The 22,287-nt window shown below is 39.7% G+C and overlaps 2 protein-coding genes across 2 annotated transcripts; one reads left to right on the top strand and one right to left on the bottom strand.

Annotated features, from left to right (window-relative positions):
- Window positions 1-2,968: 2,968 nt before the first annotated feature.
- Window positions 2,969-6,947, top strand: LOC129172656 (gap junction Cx32.2 protein-like). Its single transcript, XM_054762620.1, has 3 exons — window positions 2,969-3,116; window positions 4,942-5,104; window positions 5,945-6,947. Exons 2-3 carry the CDS (start codon window positions 4,976-4,978, stop codon window positions 6,548-6,550), a joined length of 735 nt encoding a protein of 244 aa, XP_054618595.1. The 5' UTR covers window positions 2,969-3,116; window positions 4,942-4,975; the 3' UTR covers window positions 6,551-6,947.
- A 4,909-nt stretch (window positions 6,948-11,856) lies between these two features.
- Window positions 11,857-21,595, bottom strand: unc93a (unc-93 homolog A). The gene is made up of 8 exons (XM_054762625.1): window positions 21,503-21,595; window positions 19,874-20,055; window positions 19,578-19,807; window positions 16,294-16,419; window positions 13,821-14,032; window positions 12,417-12,552; window positions 12,210-12,341; window positions 11,857-12,146 (listed from the first exon to the last, which is right to left on the bottom strand). Exons 1-8 carry the CDS (start codon window positions 21,590-21,592, stop codon window positions 11,857-11,859), a joined length of 1,398 nt encoding a protein of 465 aa, XP_054618600.1. The 5' UTR covers window positions 21,593-21,595.
- Window positions 21,596-22,287: the final 692 nt, after the last annotated feature.

The raw sequence follows: 22,287 nt of genomic DNA, 5'->3' as shown, positions 1-22,287 counted from the left end.
AAATAATTTACTTGATTTAACCATGTGTCTGGAATGACTAATATTGCCACTACTATTCTTATTATTGTTATTAGTATTATGATTATTATCATTCCTAGTAGTAGTTGCAGTGGTGTAATAGTAATACTAGTAATAGTAATACCAATATTTTATTTATTTCTTTATGTACAAATTATTTACTTTAGTTGAAATAGTTTCTGGAATGACTACTACATTGTACTGTGGTAATAGTGTTGTTACTATTACTATTACAAGCACTACTAATAATAGTAGTATTAGTGGTATTAATACCTATATACAGTATAGTATTATTTCTACATTACATGCATTATTACAACTACATTATTATTGACTGTACTTTGTGGAACGGCTCATACTACTAATATTATTATTAGTAGTAGTGGTGGTGGTGGTGGTATCAGTAATAGTATTTCTATGAGTGGTAGTAATACTAGTATTTCATTTATTTCTTAATTTCAAATAACGTCCTTTATTTAATATAATTTCTGGAATGACTACAACTAATATTATTGTTATTAGTAGTAGTAGTAGTAGTGATAGTAGCTGTAGTAGTCGTTTTAGTAGTATTAATACCAATTTTTCTTGTTCTTGTAATTGTTGTTCTTGTTCTTGTTGTTCTTGTTCTTCTTGTTCTTGTTGTTCTTGTTCTTGTTCTTGTTGTTCTTGTTGTTCTTGTTCTTGTTCTTGTTCTTGTTCTTGTTCTTGTTTTTGTTCTTGTTCTTGTTCTTGTTCTTGTTCTTGTTCTTCTTGTTCTTCTTCTTTTTCTTCTTCTTCTTCTTCTTCTTCTTCTTCTTCTTCTTCTTGTGTTTTTTGCATGTAAAGTGTGATTAAAAATACCTCCTGGGTATTGTTATTATCATCATTAGTGGTTTCAAACAGCAGGCACACAACGTTGATAGAACGTTGAATAAACATTCATGACGTTGAACATCTAAAGTTGAAACAGCATTGCAAAATAGTAGGCAAGCTTTTATTTATAACAGATTCATTTCAACAGATTAGCATGGGTTAGCGTCATCTCACTTCCACCCTCCTTACCCCGCCCCGTCCACATAAGCCCCCCCCCCCTTCATAGCTGTCTCAGGCAATGCCTGCAACATAAAGTTACAACTTTTATTCTCATAAATGTACAACTTTAATCTCGCACATTTACAGCTTTATTTTTGCACATTTCCGACTTTATTATCGTAATATCTCATGATAGTTTTTTCTTCTTTTTTTCTTTTCTTTTTATTCTTGAAATCTCAGATTATTTTAACACTCCGTCGTGACAGGCATTGCCTGAGACAGCTATGAAAACGGGGAACTTATGTGACTTTTGGCCTTGGTCAAAGGTAATACAGTATTACCACTTTTTGTCTCGCAAATTTACAACTTTTATTCTCCTAAATTTACGACTTTATTCTCAAAACCTCCGATTTTTCTTTATGTGGTCCTAAAACTTTAGATAGAAAAAATAGACATGATGTACATAGTATATCATTTGCAAATTTACCGTGTAGATTATGACGTTTTACCACCGGATTGAAGTTTCCCGGGATTCCTCTTTCTCTTCCGACGTCATGTGCTAAGCATCATGGGATACGAGGTGCAACGGTGATTTCATTGGTTGAGTGATTTTTTTAAATTATTTTCTTTTACATTTGTTTGTTTTTTCTTGGGTTTCATACAATAATGTAAACAGTAACACCTGAAATACAACAAAACTGATCATGTTTCAACACCGTGTTTGTGTTGCTCAACGTCATGACCTAATTCAACAAGTTATCAAAGTTGTTTCAGCAACGTTGTGCCTGCTGGGTTATTATTTACATTTAAATGACTGATATGCAATAAAAAAAACCATCCCGTTCAAATCATTTCCTTTCCAGTGTTCCCTCGCTTCACTTAGTGTTTGTTTTTATAGCGTATGCCTGGCCCTTTAAGAAGAATTGCATTGTGGGAAGCTGAGTGTCGTAGTTCTGTGATTTAGCAAGAAGATGAGTGTCTCTCTATTCTCTCTCTTCTGTCTGTACCGCCCTTTGTCTTCTGCGTCCTGATTGGCTGTAGACCATTGTCAATCAATCTCCTTCATGTCGTCTCCTGTTGTGGTCATGGCTACCAAACTAGCTAACCGTGTAAGCTGCTTGCTAACCGCCAATACTGTAACCAATAAAAGAAACAGAAGAACCTAACCATGTGAGGAAAATACGACAACAGGAGCAATACGTTTTAACAGGGATACAAAAACGCCACAGCCGATCGGTGCCAGGACGAGGCACGGTCAGAGGAGTGAAATACGCTTTAGTAATTATTACAGTGACTTAACAATTCCTTGCGTCCAACCTAGTTGATCATTCAAATTCAACCGAAACTTTGTGAGTGTTTAAACAAGAGAGAAATGTGAGAAAATGCTCATGCCTGTCTGAGAAACATGTATAAAGTGTATGGTGAGGGGTTCTCGCTCTACAGCCTTAAAACTCATACAATTGTAAATAAAAAAAAAAATAGTTGGCTACTTCGCTGATTTCACTTATTGCGGGCTATTTTGGGAACCTATCCCCCGCGATAAACGAGGGAGCACTGTATTGGAAATAATTCAGATTGTAAATCATTTCTAAAATATTAATGGCAGTGTAATAAATCTACATGATTGTTTTTCCCCCGTGTCATCAATAAATGATGGGTACACTCCGTTTAAAGTTGTATTAGTGTTGCAATGATTGTCGTCCATTCAGGGAGGGGATATATGATTAGATTATTCTTGCAGTCATGCAATGAGCCATCAAACCGCACAAAAACACAGATGTTTATTTGTATATTTCAAATAGTGCAGAGCTGTCATGGCTTCTGACACGTGACGCGTTAAAAGGCCTGAAAAGGACAATCATTAACCAACGCAACCTTGTCATTTGCCAGCCCAAAAAATGCGTGTGTGCGGCATAAACGTAGCATTCGCAGGGACAACGTGACACTCGCTCTACTTGCGCAATTTCATCATCTAAAGTTCAAGGCAGCAGCAGAACAGCAGAAGAGCCGGCGCTCACCTTTGCCGTTTCCATCATTGCAGAGAACAAACAGCTGGACTGCAAACACCAGCGCTTGTCCACCACAAGGTAAAAACCATGTCTTCGTCTTTCTCTCATATTCATACTGCTAACCATTCTTTGACTATTTCACATCCAACTTGATGGTACTTTATTTAATATTACACAGAATTCAAACATAAACAGAGCGTGTAAACAGATCACGTCAGGACAACATAACTATTCTCATGTTTTTTCCATTTTGGTTTGTCACCATGACTTGGACACATTTTCATTGATTATGACAAGGCTCAAAATCATGTAAATGTGTATTATTATTATTATTATTATGTAAATAATTCTTACATGTTTATAAGAATATGTACACATTTGTCAGGATTGGCCAGGGCCAATTTCACTAGGATCCCAAGACACAGAGAAAAGTCGTGTCCGTGTCACAAAAAGGTTTATTAAAACAGGAGTCCACAACAAAAGTGCGACTCAAATCCTCCGGGCCTTGCCACGGGTAAAAAATACAAAAGACAAATAACCAAAAGCGCTGCTGGACACGGTGATAGCAGGAATACAAAAAGGGCAAAAAAATACTCACAAAAAAAAACCCACTGCTGAAAACCAGCAGGGAATCAGGCTAAGCTATCTCAGGGCGCTGCTGAATAACCAGCAGGAAGTACGACACCAGGGGTGTCAAACTCATGCCATGAAGGGCCGAGACGCTGCAGCTGTTCTTTCCAGCCGTTCACTCAAGCAGGTGATTTTAATGATCAACACCTCCTTCGATTTAAGGGAAGGAGCTCATCAATTGAATCACCTGCTGGAGAAACTGGTGGGAGAGAAAACCTGCAGTGTCTCGGGCCTCCATGCCACGAGTTTGACACACGTGTACAACACAGAGGCACAACACAAAACCACCGCTGGAGCAGCCAAGCAGGGAAAAATAGTTGTACTCACGAGTAGCAGGTGTGACCAGAAAGCTAGGATACAAGGTACAAAGTACAAGGCAGGGAGAAGCATGAAGCAAGCGTGGACGGGAAGACAACCTGGCACAGGTACGAGATGCCGCGTGGCATAAGCAGTCCAGTTGATAATTGAATGCAGGCGGGTGATGAGCACTTCCCGTGCCAGTGGAAGGTGAGCTGCAACGAGGGCAGCAAAGCAGCACAACAACTCATGACAATATTCACGTTTTGTGTCACGTATATGCTGTTAACTTCCGGGAGGGAAATGATTTAAAGCTGTTTCGACTACAGTTTGGTGAAAATGTAGTAAAGAAATACTTGAACTCATCAACTGATGAATGAGTTGCTGTTGCAAGGGGCCCTCGGCTGGAGCAGAGAGCTTTATTCTGTATTGTAGCTCAATAGATTTCATATACATTTGTACTATAAAATAAGGGACATTTCCCGGGGGAAAAAAAGATAAGGGAAAAAAAAGAAAAATAAAGAAAATTGTGTTCTTCGCAACAAGAATTTCTTTTCATATTTATATTTCGTTTTGTTTTTTAATTTACTTATGTTTTTTTCATTTTATATTTTATTTTTTTATTTAAATATATTTTTTCATATACATTTTTTTCCAAAGATGGCACCAGCAAAGAAGGAAAAAATATGTTTTTCAGTGAAAACGGGACTTATGTTCCAGATAAGAAATAAATACAACAGAAATTCCAAAATAAGTAGAAAAGTATATAGTTTTGAAAGACATGTATACATTTTTTTTCCTGGTGAATGTAGGAAGGAGCAGAAGAAAAAACTCCATTTGTAATTTACATGAATGAATATGAATTAGAAATGTTTTCAGTAGAAAGTTACATCATCATAAAAAAATGCATTTGTAATTAGCGTGAGTTACATCCAATAACTGTAGAATGAATCCAAACTGTTTGTGTTGTTTCCAGTCGAAAGGCGCGTCATCACTAGTGCACGTTGAAGATGGGCGAGTGGGGCTTTTTGGCGTCCCTGCTGGACAAAGTGCAGTCGCACTCCACCGTCATCGGGAAGGTGTGGCTCAGCGTTCTCTTCGTCTTCCGGATCATGATCCTGGGAGCTGGCGCCGAGAAGGTCTGCTTTTGCTTCTTTTACTTTAACATAGAGTGCCCCTGGTGGATATGGGATGGAACTACACCCTTGGTAGAACACAGAAGGCCCCCTGAAAAATCCTAAATACTGTACACAGTAATCCCTTCTTTATTGTGATGAATTGGTTCCAGACCCGAGCATGATAAGTGAACTTTGAAGTAGGGTTCCATATTTATAAATCAAATAGAGCATAAAAAACCTGTGTACAGCCTTCTAAATACGATTTTTAACATTATTAGACCCCTCTAGACATGAAAAAACACCCCATTACACTCCTATTACCCAACATAGTAGATGTAGTAATAATAATAAATTAGACATATAAGACATAAATAAGACATAATATAGACTCACACGTGTCAGCATTGGTAGAGTTCCTTATTTTTCCTTATTTACTTCCTGTTCTGCACAGTACTTCCTGCAGTGGCTATTACTGACACCTAGTGACCAATGTAGAATACTACATATCACAACGTCTTTGAATGCATCTTCTGAATGTCTTATATTTGTATTTTACCTCATTTAGTCAGTTTTATGCTTGAAAATGCTTCATTTATGTAAAAAAAATACATACATTTGCTTAAATATGCTACATATTTATACATGTAATATATATACAGTATACATATTTATAGATGCACATATTTAGCAATATGCAAGCATAATCTACTTTACAGCACCATTTGCGCTTGCAGTTCTTTTTTTAAATTGAACTGTGGGATATTTGAAGTGCTTTGCTGCCACCTACAGGCCTGGAGTAGAACAGCAGAACGCAGCATGTGACTTGTTTGTTGTGTTGCAATGTGCGTGTGTTTGTTTCAGGTGTGGGGCGACGAGCAGTCCAAGATGATCTGCAACACCAAGCAGCCGGGCTGCAAGAACGTGTGCTACGACCACACCTTCCCCATCTCCCACATCCGCTTCTGGGTGCTCCAGATCATCTTCGTGTCCACGCCCACGCTCATCTACCTGGGCCACGTCATGCACATCATCCACAAGGAGAACAAGCTGAGGGAGGAGATGAGGAGCCCCGGCGGCAGCCCCGGCAAACTCCCCAAGTACTCTGACGAGAAGGGTCAGGTGAAGATCAAGGGTGACCTGCTGGGGAACTACATGACCTCCATCTTCTTCCGCATCGTGCTGGAGATGGCATTCATTGTGGGCCAGTACTACCTGTACGGCTTCGTCATGGACCCCAGGATCGTGTGCTCGCGGGCGCCGTGCCCCTTCACCGTTGAGTGCTACATGTCGCGGCCCACCGAGAAGACCATCTTCATCATCTTCATGCTGGTCATGTCCTGCGTCTCCGTGCTGCTCAACGTGCTGGAGATCTTCTACCTGGCGTGTTCGCGCAGCGCCAGGCGCAAGGCCAAAATGGGCGCCCTCTCCCTCGCCCCCCTGAACGGCGAGCGTTACACGAAAGCTTGAAGACGACCGAAGAACTTTGATGAACTTTGACTTTTCAAATATTTTTGACTTCTATAAATCTTTTGACTTTTATAAAGATGCTTTCACTTTGTCCGTCACAATTATGGTATTAAAGGAACATAAAAATATGAACAATGCCAATGACACAATCAGACTGTGAATTTAAATCTGCTATTTATTTCAGCCTAACACAATCTTGTGATAAGAAATCATGAGCCGATAATGACTCCAGTGGCGCCCCTAGTGACGAAAATGTGTAACTGTTGTAACTCCCTGCCACATATCGCCCCCTACTGGTGGAAATGTATACCTTTTAGAATGACCTTTCCCGTTGTTTTCAATTGAATGTATATGAAAGCATATGTTTATGACCTTTTAATTACATTTTTTATGACGAGTCGTGCTTTTTTAATCACTTTGTGTCTAAAATAGCTAGACAATAATATATATGTGTTTCGACAATGACATAACTGCCATATCTTATTTTTATATTTTGCAAGGTTCACAAATACGCAGGACTTGATGAAAAATGTTGTGCCAATAGATGGTAATCACGTGAGGCGTGGCTGTTGAGAGTGGCGTGGGAACTTTACCTCAGCCATGGGAAGGACGTACATTTTGGGACACTTCATCAGTAGCGTACCGTTTGAATCAGTGGGCGTTTCGGCCTTCCAACACGAGGCCCCCTCGCCAAAGGTGGCCAACTACAGGGTGATCAAGCCTGAGCTTGTGTCCCATGGCCAATCATGAGTAAAAAGTGGTGCCTGGAAAGTGGAGGGAGATGAGCTAGGCAGTAAGGTCCCGATCGCTCAGCCTCCACCTTTCCCCCCACACCCAACCCTTGGGTAAGGGTAGGAAGGAATGGGGGTGGGTTTAAAAGTTCTTTAGGGTCGTCAGGTGGGAACCCTCCTTCATTGGTGTTTCGATGTTAGCCCCATGACGCCTTCAGAGAGCTCATCGGCAACACCTTGTCAAGAATGGCCTCAGCCAATTTGTTGAATCCCAAAATGCAGAGGCGAGACAAGTCTGTGTAACAAAAGTTTATTAACAAAAAAGGTGACTCACTGAGAGGAAAAATAAAAAAACACAGAAGGACAAAAGTACGACAAAAATGATTGGGCCTAGCCAAGGGAAAAATACTACAACAATGAAAGGCACTGCCAAACACGGAATAGCAGGGAGAAATAGAAAGACAAAGTGCACAGCGGAACTAATAGGCTGGCAAAAACAGGAACAAAAAAAATCACTGCTGAACAACGCAAGGTACAAGGAACTATGAGGAACAAAAAATCACGGCAGAAAACTAGCAGGAGATAGGTAGCCAAAGTACAACCAAAAATACCTCTGCTGGAATGGCCAAGCAGGGAAGAATATTGACAAAACACAGGAACAACAGAAAGTTTGCACCAGCAGAGAAATACACACGGCAAACGTGAACACAGGCGAGTAGCAGGGAACAATCTGGCAATAATTACAGGAGACATGATAGTGGTGCTGAAGTAGTGGCTGGGGAATTGGTTGCAGGTGTGCTCAGGTGATGCCTCCCAGGCAGCCGGCAGTACGCTGCAACAAGACACAGACAGGCGGCAGCTAGTGATGGCAAGATGAAGCCTCGTGAGGCTTTGAACCATTTCAGTCAATTGGTTCGAGATAGGGTTCATTTCTTGAAGCTTCACGTGCACACGAAACCACCTGCTGGCCTCGGATACAATGACAGGTAGCTGTATCTTCATGTGTGGTGCATTGAATTCTGACACCTGTTTTGGCGCTTGGAAATGACTGTGTACTAAAAAACATGTATGACCAAATAATTAATCGCGAAAGTGTATGATAAAATGTATATCTAAAACAATTGGAATGTTTTGTTGCCCATAAATGCTTCCAGTATCATGTGATATGGCTGGTTTCATCATGGTTTTATGTCACCTGGCACCAGACAGAGGAGAGTGAAAGTGCTTGTGTAACTACGAAGAGGGCACTGAAGATGCATGCTTGTGTAACTTGGACAATGGTGTACAGAACAGGGGAGATTTTATTGATTTTTATTCAAAAATAATAGTTTCTCAACTATTTTTGGTTTCTTGGGGATTCCTCACAACCCCTCCAGCCTTTGAAAATATCCTTTCACATGGCACGGAGGATGCAGGCGGGCACAAAAAAGCTAAAGCCAGCCTGTATGAATTGGGGTACAATGATTTTTGCCTCTCCCAGTACTCAAAGGGATTTTCTAGCCTGTTATTTGGCCCTGAAATGTAGCGCTGGACCGCCACTGTGGCATCTGCTGTCATGTTTTGGGTCTTCCGTGCCTCCTTTACGCAGGTGTCGAAACGATGCCACAGCTTGCTTCCTGAGAAGAAACCACAGCTCATGTTAGTAAGTGTTCTGCTTCTGACGCTTTATTTGGGCTGAAAAATCCGAACTTTAAATTGAGGGTCCAGGAGTGTAGCTAGCGACATGATGCTCATTGACTGTAAGGTGGGTAGCTTCTCCTGGAGGAGCCTCATGAGTTGGTCTCCCATTTCCAGTGCAACTGCTGGTGCCTTTGCCACTTCCTCCTGATTTGCTCTAGCATTTTCAAGAGAGGGACAACTTTGGATGCAGATACATTTTCCTCTGCTGACGGCTCAGCTGTGGCATCAAAGAATGGAGACAGCAGGGAAAGGCACCCTCCAACAATGGTGACTTCACCTGATGTCAGGAGGGGTATGTCGTGTTGTAGCCCTGCTAATTCAAGCAAGCGTTGCAGCATCATGTATACGCTGTTCCATCTTGTCTCAACCTCTTGCAGTAGTTTCATGTTTGGCATTCCAAGATGAAGCTGCACTTGTGTAAGCTTCTCCTTTAAGATATGGACGAGTGAGGCCATTAAATAACTGCAATGGCAACACGAACAAACTATGACAGTTAAAAAAAAAATAAAGGGAAATACCGTAGGTTAGCAGCGGTGCTGCTTCTAAAGTAGCCAACCGACTTCCTTGATTTGGCCTGGATGCCAGACAGAACAGGGGGGTCAAGTGCCTTCTTCACTATCAGGTTGAGTGTGTGAGCAATACAAATATGATGCCGGAGCTTCAGGTCTTTCACACAGGCAGCCGCGCTGGGAGCAATGACCAGAAGTCAACATGGAAAATGTGTGTTAGTAACATTGTAATGCCTTACCATGGCTGGGTGAAGCGCCAGTTTCCTCTTTATTTTCATGAAAGGCACGGTAATGCCTTATCATGGATGATTGTACTCCTTGAAACACAATAAGCACTTCACCTTTGAATAAAATGAGAAACAGTGAAAATACAGCTTTTGAAATGCAAACGTTAGCTTACCTTATGAGGAGTGATCAAATCAAAATGTTCCCACACAGGAGAAATGTTCCTCTTTTAGCTGACTCCATCCGTCTAATCTTAACCAAACTCTTCAAACTATCAAACACTATCCAAACGCTCAAATGACTTATTCTTTGTTTACTTCGCATTGCGCAGGCTACGGGATCACTTACAAACTTACCACTTCCACACGGAATGAGGGGATAACCTTTTTTTCCCACTCCAGCTCAGCCATGGCATGTTAGCTCAGCTCCGCTGGCTCAGTAGCCATTCTCCATGCAGTGTGAAAGGTAATGTAATCTAACGTCATGTCTCATCACATTACTGATGCCTAGTGGCCACAATACTACATATAACTTGTCGTCTTATATTGTTTGACAAATAGGCCATAGTCAACTACAAAACAGCGATCATTATTTTTGGAAAAACCACAATATAGTGAGGGAATGATATTCGAACCGTGATATATCAAGGGACGACTGTAATACTAGGTTACAAGGAACTGTTTTTTTCCTGGGTGTAATTCCATCCCATTGCCACAAGGGGCACTGTGTTAAAGTATAGAAATAGAACCACAATAGAACCTTCGCGGCGCCAGCATCCCTGGATCATGATCCTGAAGACTAAGAATGCTGAGCCACACCTTCCCAATGACGATGGAGTGCGACTGCACTTTGTCAAAAAGCCCCACTCCTCCATCTTCAACATGCGCTAGTGATGACGCAGCTTTTGACTGGAAACAAGCAGTTCCAATTCATTCTACAGTATTCGGATGTAATTCATGCCAATTACAAATACATTTTTTTATGGTGATTGGCAAAATTGAGAAAAGCCTTAATGTTCTTTTTGCTGAGCAGTGGTTTTGGTCTCGGAACTCTGCCATGCAGGCCTTTTTTGCCCAGTGTCTTTCTTATGGTGGAGTCACGACCTTAACCGAAGCAAAGCCTGCAGTTCTGTGGATGTGTTGTGGGGTCTTTTGTGACCTGTTGGATGAGTCATCGCTGCGCTCTTGGGGTAATTTTGGTTGGCCGGCCACTGTTGGACGCACTGTTCCATGTTTTCGCCATTTGTGGATAATGGCTATCACTGTTGTTCGCTGGAGTCCCAAATCTTTAGTCCAACAAAAGACGCCAGTGACAAATGGTCATCGGGAAGCTAACAAAGTACAAACAAAAAGACAAAGTAGCAAACCAGAGAAAAGGGCAAAACTTTAAGAATCGGACGTGTAGAAAACACTGATTTCTGTAGTGGACTTTATGACGCAAAGCAAAGCCATCAAACTACTCACTTTTTTTTCTACAGAACTAGCCGCTACAAGTGAAGAGATAACTTTTGTTGTAGATATGACCATCTTACCACTGAGTTAGTTTATCTGTAATCAGAATAATAAAGGTTAAATTGGCATCTCCGTGTGTAGCTTGAAACGCCGCAGGGTAGCAAGGCAAACCAGGAGGGGAGCTTAATGTCAGCTGACTGATGTCACATGACATCTACAAAATACCTTGGCGATCTACCGGTAGCTGGCGATCGACGTAATGGGCACCCCTGGTGTAAATCATGACACAAATAAGAAAAACACCACAACCGTGCATTTTTAATCATTTTAATAAATTAATTGAAATCCTTTAAAGTAGTACAATAGATGTATTCATTATATTACAAAAATATAATATATGTTAAAATCAGCTGCTATTTATTAAAATCATTTTGAGCAACATGAAAACGAATGAAAACAACTTTTGGATGAAAGAACAAAGAAATTGAGGGTGTTCTGCGAAAAAAATACAAAGAAAAAGTGGAGACGTGCAAAGAATATTGTTCAGTGGCAAAAAATAAATTCTGATGGAGTTTGACGTAAAGAACAAGACGGAAAGATGAGACGTCTGAGAAGTGGCACGGAGGAACGAGGCTACCTCCATCTTCTTGCTGCATCTTCCCCATGTTGATGATCAGCAAAGTCCATGTTGTGGTTTTGTTGGGGGTTTTTTAGAATTTTGTCTGGGAGTAAACGTTTTTCTCATCCATTGCAAACTTTTCTTTGTAGCTCTCGTAGGCGCTCTCCTCCACGGCCAGCGTGGACCTCTTGTGCTCGTGGTACTCCACCATGGGGTAGGTGACGGCGGTGAGCAGCAGGACGGAGAGCAGGATGTAGAGCTTGTACTCCAGGCACAAGAAGGTGCTGTAAGCGAAGGCGATGACGAAGCCCAGAGACTCCCACATGCGGTAGTTGGCGAAGGCTGCCTCTTTGTCGCGGGGGAAGAGGATGCCGTACAGAGCTGTGTGCAAAAACATCCACTTATTAGCCAGGTGTTTGTCATGAAGGTCTGAAAGGTTCTCACCGTTGGTCTGCGTCTGCCAGATAGCGTCAGCCATCCCCCAAAGAGCAGGAAACACAAAGAAGACCCCCAACTGGTCTGGGTGAGGCCTCCAGTACAAGAGGGCGATGATGCAGGAGAAGTTGGCCACAGTAGCTGCAAAACAACCAGCAATAAACATAAAAACACGCAAAATCACATCATATATCATATCATCAATGGCTCCCTTACCCAGGAAGAAGAGCGCCGCCCTCCCGGTGTAGCGAGCGAGTCTCCCGAAGAGGAAGGAGCAAAGGGAATTGGACGCTCCGAAACACATCATCACAAAGCCCACGTAGTGGATGCCCAGCGCGCACGTCACGTAGTTCTGCAAGGACGCAGCGCTCACTCAAATTTAGTCACATCCACACATTCCACAACACAATATCGCCATCAATCCACACGCACGAGGAGATTTACAAGCGTGTGTTCCACAATACATGTTCCTCCTGCCAGTTATGAACAACAACCACCGCTTTCTACAATAGAAATAACCCAAGAATACTCTTTACTGGATAGCAACATGCGTACTCAATTCCCAAGGTCCACTCACGCATGCACAAGCACCCACCTGGATGTATTGTATCAATGTGATTGCCCCCCGCCCCCAGTTATTAATCATAACCACACTTTTCACAATGCAAAATAAAAAAATTGCAAAAAATCTACAGTCAGCACCCAAAGTCTTGCCTGCTCCTCTCGCCAGTTATTAATGATAACCATTACCTTACTTTATGGAAAGACACAAAAAAAGACAAAAAAACCCACACAAAATCATTGCACAAGGTACGCTTGCTCATGCACAAGCACGTGTACGTAGACATGTCCTAGTATTTATGCAATCGCTCCTCCTGCCAGTTATTTATGATAACTACTACATTCCTTAATTGAACGAAACAGAAAACAAGACTCAAAATTCTACACAAAGTCACTGACGGAGGTACGCTTGCTCACGCTCGAGCGCGTGTGCATAGACATGTCCTAGAGATAATGCAATCGCTCCTCCCGCCAGTCATTAATGATAACCGCTACCTTCCTTAATAGAAAAAAAACACAAGAGACTCAAGGTAACACACTAAAATGTCATACAATTAATGCAATCGCTCCTCCTGCCAGTTATTTATGATAAGTACTACCTTGCCTCATTGAACGAAACAGAATACAAGATTCAAAATTATACCGTCAGTACCCAAAGTACGTTTGTTCACGCACCAGCACATGTGCATAGACATGTCTTAAGGTTTATGCAAACGCTCCTCCCACCAGTTATTTATGATAACCACTACCTTGCTTAATGGATGAAAAACATAAAAGAGACTCAAGATAACACACAGTCACTGCCCGAGGTACGCTTGCTCATGCACGAGCACGTGTGCATAGGAATGTCCTAGTATTAATGCAATCGCTCCTCCCGCCAGTTATTTATGATAACTACTACCTTGCCTAGTTGAACGAAACACAAAAAAAAGACTCAAAATTATACACAAAGTCAATGTCCTAGATGTGTGGTGGAATTCATGCGAGCACTCCTCCCTCCAGTTATTAATAATGAGTAAAAGAATGAACCTCATGTGGAGGTCAGGGCAGGAGCAGTACCTTGGTGTACTCGCCAGCGAGAAAGCTCTGCTCGAAGCCGCTGTACATGGTGAGCGGGATGAGCATCAGCAGCCTCCAGTCCTTCAGCAGGCGGAACGTGGCCAGGAAGGTGTGGCAGAACGGCTCCCGGTTGCCACGGAACTGGCTGGTCTGTTCCCGGTCGATGTTGTCCAGGAAGATGGCCACGATCAGCATGGCCAGCACGCCCACGCCTGTCACGTGGCACAGGCAGGGCTCGTTCATCGTTCCATCAAACCAAGTCCAAAATGGACGTAAATGGTGACCATGCAACATCTGAAGAGTTTTATTCACACCAGAGATATTCTGCTTCGCAAATGTATCAACGCTACACAATCTGATTAGATAAGAGTCGGATAAAATAATCATATTGATGGATGACACGTGAAATGGGTTGATTCTTAAAGGCATGTTATGTACTTTGGATCATTGTGTTGACTTGATTTCGGTACTTTTACAATATTATAAGCGTTTATCTTACATTTGTATACTTTTACTATTATTGTCCACGTATAATCCACTTACATAACAAAAGCTGCACGTGTCTCACTAAAAAATGATGTACTGCACATGCATAATGGCGCCCGCTGAATGACCTGTTACCATGGTCACCTTAGGGTCTAGGACTCTAGGTTCTCAAAGTACAGTACACGCATCCCCAGGGGTGCGCCAATTGTGATCGGGGTACGTGAATAAAAATTTAAAACAATTAGCGCCTAACTCTCACAATTACGAGTGCGGTTGAACGCCTCACGTCGCGAGGAGACTGGAGTAAGGAAACAGAGCATGAAGTTGTTTATTGCTCTTGTGTGGATCATATCAACAAATAAGTAAGTTTGATGATTATTTTTGTGCTTCAAGAGTGTTTCTTCCTAAATATTTCATGTGTTCCGATTAATCTCCACATGGCGCAGGGGTGAAAACCTGTCACTGTGAGTGGGAATTCACCCGAAAAGGAGGCTTTATCGTTGGTTGTGTGTATTTTTGTATTTCAATACAATTAAGAAGGTGGTCATGGTGCTATTAGAGTTGGGACACCATGGAAAGTTTCCGGTCGGATAATGGACACTTCATATTCACCAAGCAGGATCAAAACTAGCAAACTGCTATCAGTGCTGAGGTAGCTTGTTTCTTAAGAATGGTGCATTCAGATGCATCACGTAACTCCTCGGGCACAAGTTATCGCTGCATTCATGGACGCTTGGAAATTGCAGCGCAAATCAATTTACCAAAACAAACACTTGTTGCTCATAACAGGCAGACAATGGGGGTTTACGGCGAAAGTGGCTCCACCAATCCAGGCTTTGTGCTCAAGGTGCAACTCGACAAAAACTAACATCCGCAAACAGACTTAATTGGTCCTGCGACGGTGGTTATCTTACTTTGTCAAGTCTGGTTTTCGGGGGCGTTTGACGTCATATTATTCTACTTCCGCTGAAAAGTAAAGCGATCCCAGCCAGGGTATTTTACAAAAAAATTAGTATGTAATTATTATTAATTATAATAAATAATAATTATTAATTATATTATGAGGAGTTCCCAAAAGATTATGACTGCTAAAAGCAACACTGTCGCCGCCAACACAGCGAGGGAGGACTGCTGGCATGCCAGTATGCAGCTGTGAATGACACTGATTATTATAAAAACTATATCCTACTAGTCCTTTCATTTATCAACGCTCGGCGTTGCACAACTTTGACATTTTTGCACGTATCCATTTAAAAAATAAATATTTTGGAGTAACAACTTTCGTTTTTGATGTCATAAGTTCATTAAATATTTTTTAATCTGCTGTATCTCATTTCGACCACTAGATGGCCGTGTTTTGCGTCTGGCGCGTTTTGTGGCAACTTTTAATTTTTTTCTCCTTTTTAAAATAAAACAAGTGTTATAATGCAGTTGATTGATGCCTCAGAGTGTTTATTCCTCCAGCAAATATTGTAATATAAGAAGACTAACAGGCTCAGTACTCGCGCAAGGACTCCTATGACATTTACATCTGCTAACGTTAATTGTTATGTTTCATATTGCATTTATTTCTGGTGCTCACGTGAGCATAACTAGCGTATTCCCTAGGCTGAAAATCTATCTCACTTATAGTGGGATAATATCATCAGGGGTCAAACTATAAACTATAAAAATAAAGTCAAACTATATCCAAATGTCACCATGCAAAATACACACTTTTGACGGGGGATTATTATAAAATGAATGATTCAATGAATTATGTTTAATATTTCAAGTGCATAAAGATAAAAAGGTGTATGTTTTTTCAAAGTGTGCAAGAGTAGGGGGTACATGGCTTCAGGTCAAATGTCTGAAGGGGTACGCCACTGTGAAAAGTTTGGGAACCACCGCCATATGGAACTGGTGACCGTGCTCGGTTCATGTGGCTAACATTATTCATCTTCATCATCATGGTCACAGATGTTGACGTTACAGATGTTGACGTTACCGATGTAGCAGCCGACGAGGGTCCACACCAGTCGCTGCGCAGGCCTGCTGGTGGTGCTGTTGGACGTGATGTTCAGCCCGCAGTCGGCCGCCCCGCAGAACTGCAGCTGCTCGTCCGAGATGTCAGCTGTGTCCCGAAATGAAACAAGATACGCGTTTTGACGTTAGTGATGCTTTTATTCTCACTGCCGTGTATGATATTAGCATGGGTAAGCAAAGCTAGCGGTCACGTGACCTTACTTGACCAAGCCCGCTATCATCAGCGCTGATAAGATGACGAATATCAACACCATAAACTCTTCACGTCATCTCTACACAACTCTTAAAACAGAACCACTTAGACCTTGGCCGGTCTTGAAGGTGTCACAAAAGCCCAAAGATGTCATTCATTAACTTTTATGGGAAGATGTGCTGAAGGTTTGATTGGCCAAAGCGATGCGTTTGGTTGAGTCTTGCCAAGTCTCCAACAATATAAACAAACGTGATGTCATGGAAGCGTGCGTCTGTGCGTGTGAGTAATGTCATTTTAGTAGCATAAAGTTGAAATATTAAAGAAAAATGATGTCATTTTTTAAAAGTCATAATATTCTGAGAAACAAGCAAAACTAAGAATGAAGTTGTCATTTTTGGAAATTTAGGTTGGGGGGGAGTTATAATATTACGGGGGAAAAAGTCAAAACGTTATAGAAATAAAGTCATAATTACAAGAGAAAAAAATTACCAAACAGGTTGAAAAAAATTATATACAGTATATATTAAAAAAAAAAGCAACAGCAGAAATGGGAAAAACCTAGCGGTAATTGAATACGAATAAAGACAAAATGTTAAAACAAGGAAAACAATGTCACAATTTTACGAGAATAAACTTGGAACGTTATGAGAGTAAATAATGTTTTTTTTGGTAACATGTAATTGAAATATATATATATCTTTAAAGAAGTGATATGAGAAACAAAACAGAATAAAGTTGTAATTTTTTTTAATTAGCTTGTGGAAAGTTATAATATTACAAAAATAAAGTCAAAAACAGCGGAAATTAAAAAAAAAACTGTAATGAAAATAAAGTCAAAATACGAAGAGAAAAAAGTTGCAATTTTATGAGAATAAACTTGTAACATTATGAGGGAAAATAATGTCATTTTGGTAGCATAGAGTTGAAATATTAAAAGAAAAAAAATATATTTTTTTTAAATAAGCGATATTATGAGAAACAAAGAATACAGTTTTAATTTTGGGAAATTAGGCTGGGGGAAAATTATATTTAAATTAAATATATTAAATATTAAATGAGAATAAAGTCAAAATATTATGGGAATAAAGTCATAATTACGAGAGTAAAATTTACAAGAGCAAAGTTGAAAAAGTTGGAAACTTGTCATCATAGAAGTAGACACTAGATGGCAGTACAAGCACATTCTCTGAACCCATTGTTAAAGTACCTGTACTGTATCATAACATGCAGTACCGGAGAGGATTTTTGTTTTAGTTAAATGGAAGCTAAACCGAGGGAAATTAATGGGAAACTATCAAACAGGAGGAAAACGGGAAAGAAGGACAAAAAAACGTGAGTTCCCTAGGGAAAACGGGACGATGATTGACAGGTATGCAATGTCCTGCTTCTGACAAGAGGGGATGTCTCCCTCTGGCGGCTGTCTGCTGTAAGTGCCTCACATCAGAGCAGGTTGCTGATGGTGTTGTAATACTCTGTCATCGATGAAATGAAATAGGAGGTTGTGGCTAAAAACGATGGCTGAGGGAGAGAGTGAGCGTCATGCAACACAAAAGGTGGATGGTTCCACTCCTGATGGTGTGGGTTATCAAATTGTGGCACGTGTATTAAGTTGAAATATCAAAGAAAAATGTCTTTAAAAAAAAAAAAAGTCATAATATTACAAGAAACAAACAACGCAAATAATGAAGTTGTAATTTTTGGAAAATTAGGTTGGAGGAAAAGTTATAACATTACGGTTTTAAAAAAAGTCGAAATATTATGGGAATAAAGTCAGAATTACAAAAAGAAAAAGTTTTAACAATTTGGCAAATTCTAAAAGATGCAACAGCAGAAATGGAAAAAACTGCAGAAATTTTACACTAGTAAAGTGAAAATATTAAGAGAAAAAAGTTGTAAGAGAAAAGTCGCAATTTTATGAGAGTAAACTCGTAAGTCGTTTTTTGTTTTTTTTAAGAAGAAAAGAAGTGATACCAGACACAAACAAAAAAAGAATAAAGTTGTAATTTTTTAAAAATTATTATAGGAATAAAGTCATGATTACATGAAGAATATTCAGAAGAAGAAAGCAGAAATAGGTGGAAAAAAACAGCAGAAATGGGGCAAAAAAGGTGTAATTTTACAGAATAAAGTCAGAATTTTAAGAGAAAAACAACATTCTAACAAAAAAAAAGTCGCAATTTTACGAGAATAAATTCAGAACATTATGAAGGAAAATAGTGTCATTTTGGTAGCCTAGAAGTGAAATATTAAAAGAAAAAATACACTTAAAAAACATATTATGAGAATCAAACAAAATAAAGAATAAAGTTGTAATTTTTGGAAAATTAAGTTGGGGGAAAAGTTTTAATATTAGGATGATAAAGTCCAAATATTATGGGAATAAAGTCATAAAATTGTGAGGAAAATGTATAAGAAGAAAGTAGAAATGGTTAAAAAATAATTTTAAAAAAAACAGCAGAAATGGGAAAAAAGCTGTAATTTTACAAGAATAAAGTGAAAATATCAAGAAAAAAAAAGTCGCATTCTGCCAAGAAAAAAAAGTCTCAGTTTTACGAGAATAAACTTGATAATGTCATTTCGGTAGTCTAGAATTGAAATACATTTTTTAAAAAATTATTTGAGAATCAAACAAAAGAAAGAATAAAGTTGTAAATTAAGTCGGGGGAAAAGTTATAAAATTAGGAGAATAAAGTCTGAATATTATTGGAATATTGTCACAATTACGAGAGGAAAATTTACAAGAGGAAAAGTTAAAATAATGGGAAAATTAAAAGAAAACAACAGCATCAGAAATGGTTAAAAAAAAGCTGTAATGTTATGAGAATAAAGCCAAAAATATGAAGAGAAAACGTAATCGAATGAGAAAAAACTTCACGAGACCAAACGGGTACTCTTATGGTGAATAATCATTTTTAAAGCACGAGCAGGATGCCCACAACTATTGTCTTGATGTTTTTGTGTTACACTTTTCAACCCGGCTTTTCTCTCCGTGCATGTGTTTCGGGGGTTCCGCGTGTGTTTTGTGCATTTGGCACCATTCCAACGCTTCCTACCTATGTTGGTGTCCTGCCCAAAGATGAGCGAGGACATGAGGTTCCCCCACACGGCCGAGGACTGAAAGATGAAGAAGAAGATGCCGAAGTACTGGTTGATGACGTCAGGGCCCTTCTTGCCCTCTTTGGCCGCCTGCACGTTGCCGGAGATGGTCAAGTAGGTGCACTTGGCCGACCACAGAGGCGAGCCCCCCAAGCCCAGGATGACGGAGGTGGGGATGAGGGTGTACCTGAGGGCGGGAGCATCTCACTGAGGCTGCTCGGCCTTCGGCGTCTGGATGAGACGAGGTTCTTACCAGCCTGGGTAGAGGTTCCCAAAGGAGTAGGACACGTAGCACGCCATGCCGGCCACGATGGTCCACTTACAGCCCAGATTCTTGATCATGATGGGCGGAAGAAACATGGAGGAGATGATGATGGAGGCGTAGATGACGCTCAGCGATGTCACGCCCATCCCCTCCTCCGCATTCAGGCTGCTCTGCACAGGAAGAGGTTTGGGGAAGCTGCTTGAGGTTCAAAAGGAAGACCAAAACTTTGCTCTGACACACGTCTGACTCAACGTGCGCGCTATTTTCATGCCGACCACGTGGCGGCCGCGGCGACTTCCACCAGAACCGCTGCCGTTTACGGGATTATTGCAACATGTAATCAAAACATCCGCCTTAACAGGGATGAGTCATCAATACACACGACAGCACGGAACAGTTAGGACAATTTTAAGGCTATTTATTAAAAACTACAACGCATGATTATTTTTGTTCACGGGAACCAGACTTCCTGTCACAAGAGTCATCAATAAAATACTTAGAAAATGGAAATAAAAAAAGAAATGATCAAATATACTGTCACGGTTAGTACAGATCATTTGTAAAAGATAGCGATTAATAATACGGAACCATTTTCTTTACACTTAAATTCATTAAATCTATTTAATTTATGATAAATTCAATTTGAAAAAACTGCATTTACTTTTACAATCTTGAAACACTGACAACAAACACAAATTAAAACAAATATTTACTATAGTTTATTAAGAGAAAGAATTAGAAAATTAAATGGAAATAAAATAAGGTAACAAAAGAATAACAAAATATTACTGTAATTAATACAAATAAGATAACTAAATTGTCAGTTTTTTAAACACATAAATTAATTAAATGTATTTAATTAATGATAAATTACATTTTAAAAAACTCAATTTAATGTATTAATAATAATAAAATAAAAATGATAACATATTCCTGTAATGATTAATACAGATAACTGATAACAGATAATGATTCATAATACAGGACAAAATTATCCGTTTTTTAACACTTTAATTAATTAAATGTATTTAATTAATGATGCATTACATTTGAAAACACTGCATTTTATTTTACAATTTAAAACAATCTAAAAACATATTTACAAAAAATGTATTTGGAAAAGGAATAAGAACATTGAAATAAAATACCACTAATAATGCAATAAGAAAATAAAAATAATAAAATATTACTGGAATATTCCTGGACGTACTTTTACAATACATTTTTTTTTATTACTACATTTTATTTATAAAAAGAAAGGAGAACATCCAAGTAAAATACCACTGATAATGTTGTAATAAAATAAAAATAATAAAATATTACTGTAATATTAGTGGACGTACTTATACAATTTAAAAAAATATTTTTTTTAATTACTACATTTTATTTAGAAAAGGAATAAAAACATAGAAATAGCATACAACTAACAATGCAATAATAAAATAAAAATAATACAATATTACTGTCAGGATGAATACAAATAACAGATAATGATTAATAATTCAGAACAAAATTGGCAGTTTTTTAACACTTAAATGAATTACATTTATTGAATTAATGATAAATAAAATGCTTAAATAAAACAAAACTGACTTTATGAAGATTAGTATGAATTACCTGCAGGCTCTGCAGACCTCCGTAAGCGGTGAAGAGCGACAGGAAGCCGAGAGAGACCACAAGCACGTTCTTGAAGTTGCGGCTGATCATGGCTGCTAATTTGCCAAACCTGAAGGGACAAAGAAAAGCCTTGAAAACGTTACGACGAGTGTCTCATCAGAGGAGCTTCACTGCTGGGGAGTAAAGTGCCTGCAGAGGATCTTTTGTGATAAAACACGCTACAAATACAGCAAGACCTGTGAGCAAAGTCCAAGTGTGACACACACACACACACACACACACACACACACACACACACACAGTATATATGAGGACCTGACTTATCTTTGGGCCTCAGTATGATCGCCTCAAAACTTTATGATGTGCTTCCTCCCTCCAAATGTCTTTGTGTTGGTTACGATTACAATAAGGTTTTCTACCTCATTGACTCCAGTTTACATTTAGGAAGGTGTCAGTGGTCTGGGAGGGGGAGGCGTGGGGGCGGGGGTCACGGTTCCGTACAGGAGCAGTGGCAAAGGGCAAAGGTTTACGACAAGTTATTCCAAGGGCGTTCACCGCATCTCCGTCTGTTTTGTTTCTACGACGCCACCGCTTGTCACAACAATGGGTCACGGAAATTAGACAGTCCCAGTCACCTGCAATGTCATGTTCACCGAAAATAACACTAATATCACAATATATATGAACAGCATCGCTGATACACCATTTCTACCAAAGCAATGAAGGAAAAAACACATGAAACATACAAAATATCAATTTCATTCTATATTAGAACTTATTTCCCT

The sequence above is a fragment of the Dunckerocampus dactyliophorus genome, chromosome 19, assembly GCF_027744805.1.
Source record: "Dunckerocampus dactyliophorus isolate RoL2022-P2 chromosome 19, RoL_Ddac_1.1, whole genome shotgun sequence".
In the NCBI taxonomy this organism is placed as follows: Eukaryota; Metazoa; Chordata; class Actinopteri; order Syngnathiformes; family Syngnathidae; genus Dunckerocampus; species Dunckerocampus dactyliophorus.
Note: the sequence above shows the minus strand (reverse complement) of the source record. Positions and strands in the feature narration are given on the sequence as shown.

What these genes read in the sequence shown, in the direction of transcription:
- LOC129172656 (XM_054762620.1), top strand. Translation starts at nt 4,976, where the DNA reads ATGGGCGAGTGGGGCTTTTTGGCGTCCCTGCTGGACAAAGTGCAGTCG. An exon ending in TGGGAGCTGGCGCCGAGAAG is followed by an intron (nt 5,105 to 5,944) that starts GTCTGCTTTTGC and finishes TGTTTGTTTCAG; the next exon opens with GTGTGGGGCGACGAGCAGTC.
- unc93a (XM_054762625.1), bottom strand. Translation starts at nt 21,592, where the DNA reads ATGATCAGCCGCAACTTCAAGAACGTGCTTGTGGTCTCTCTCGGCTTC. An exon ending in GAGGTCTGCAGAGCCTGCAG is followed by an intron (nt 20,056 to 21,502) that starts GTAATTCATACT and finishes CTTCCTGTGCAG; the next exon opens with AGCAGCCTGAATGCGGAGGA. An exon ending in CTGGCAGACGCAGACCAACG is followed by an intron (nt 12,147 to 12,209) that starts GTGAGAACCTTT and finishes TTTTGCACACAG; the next exon opens with CTCTGTACGGCATCCTCTTC.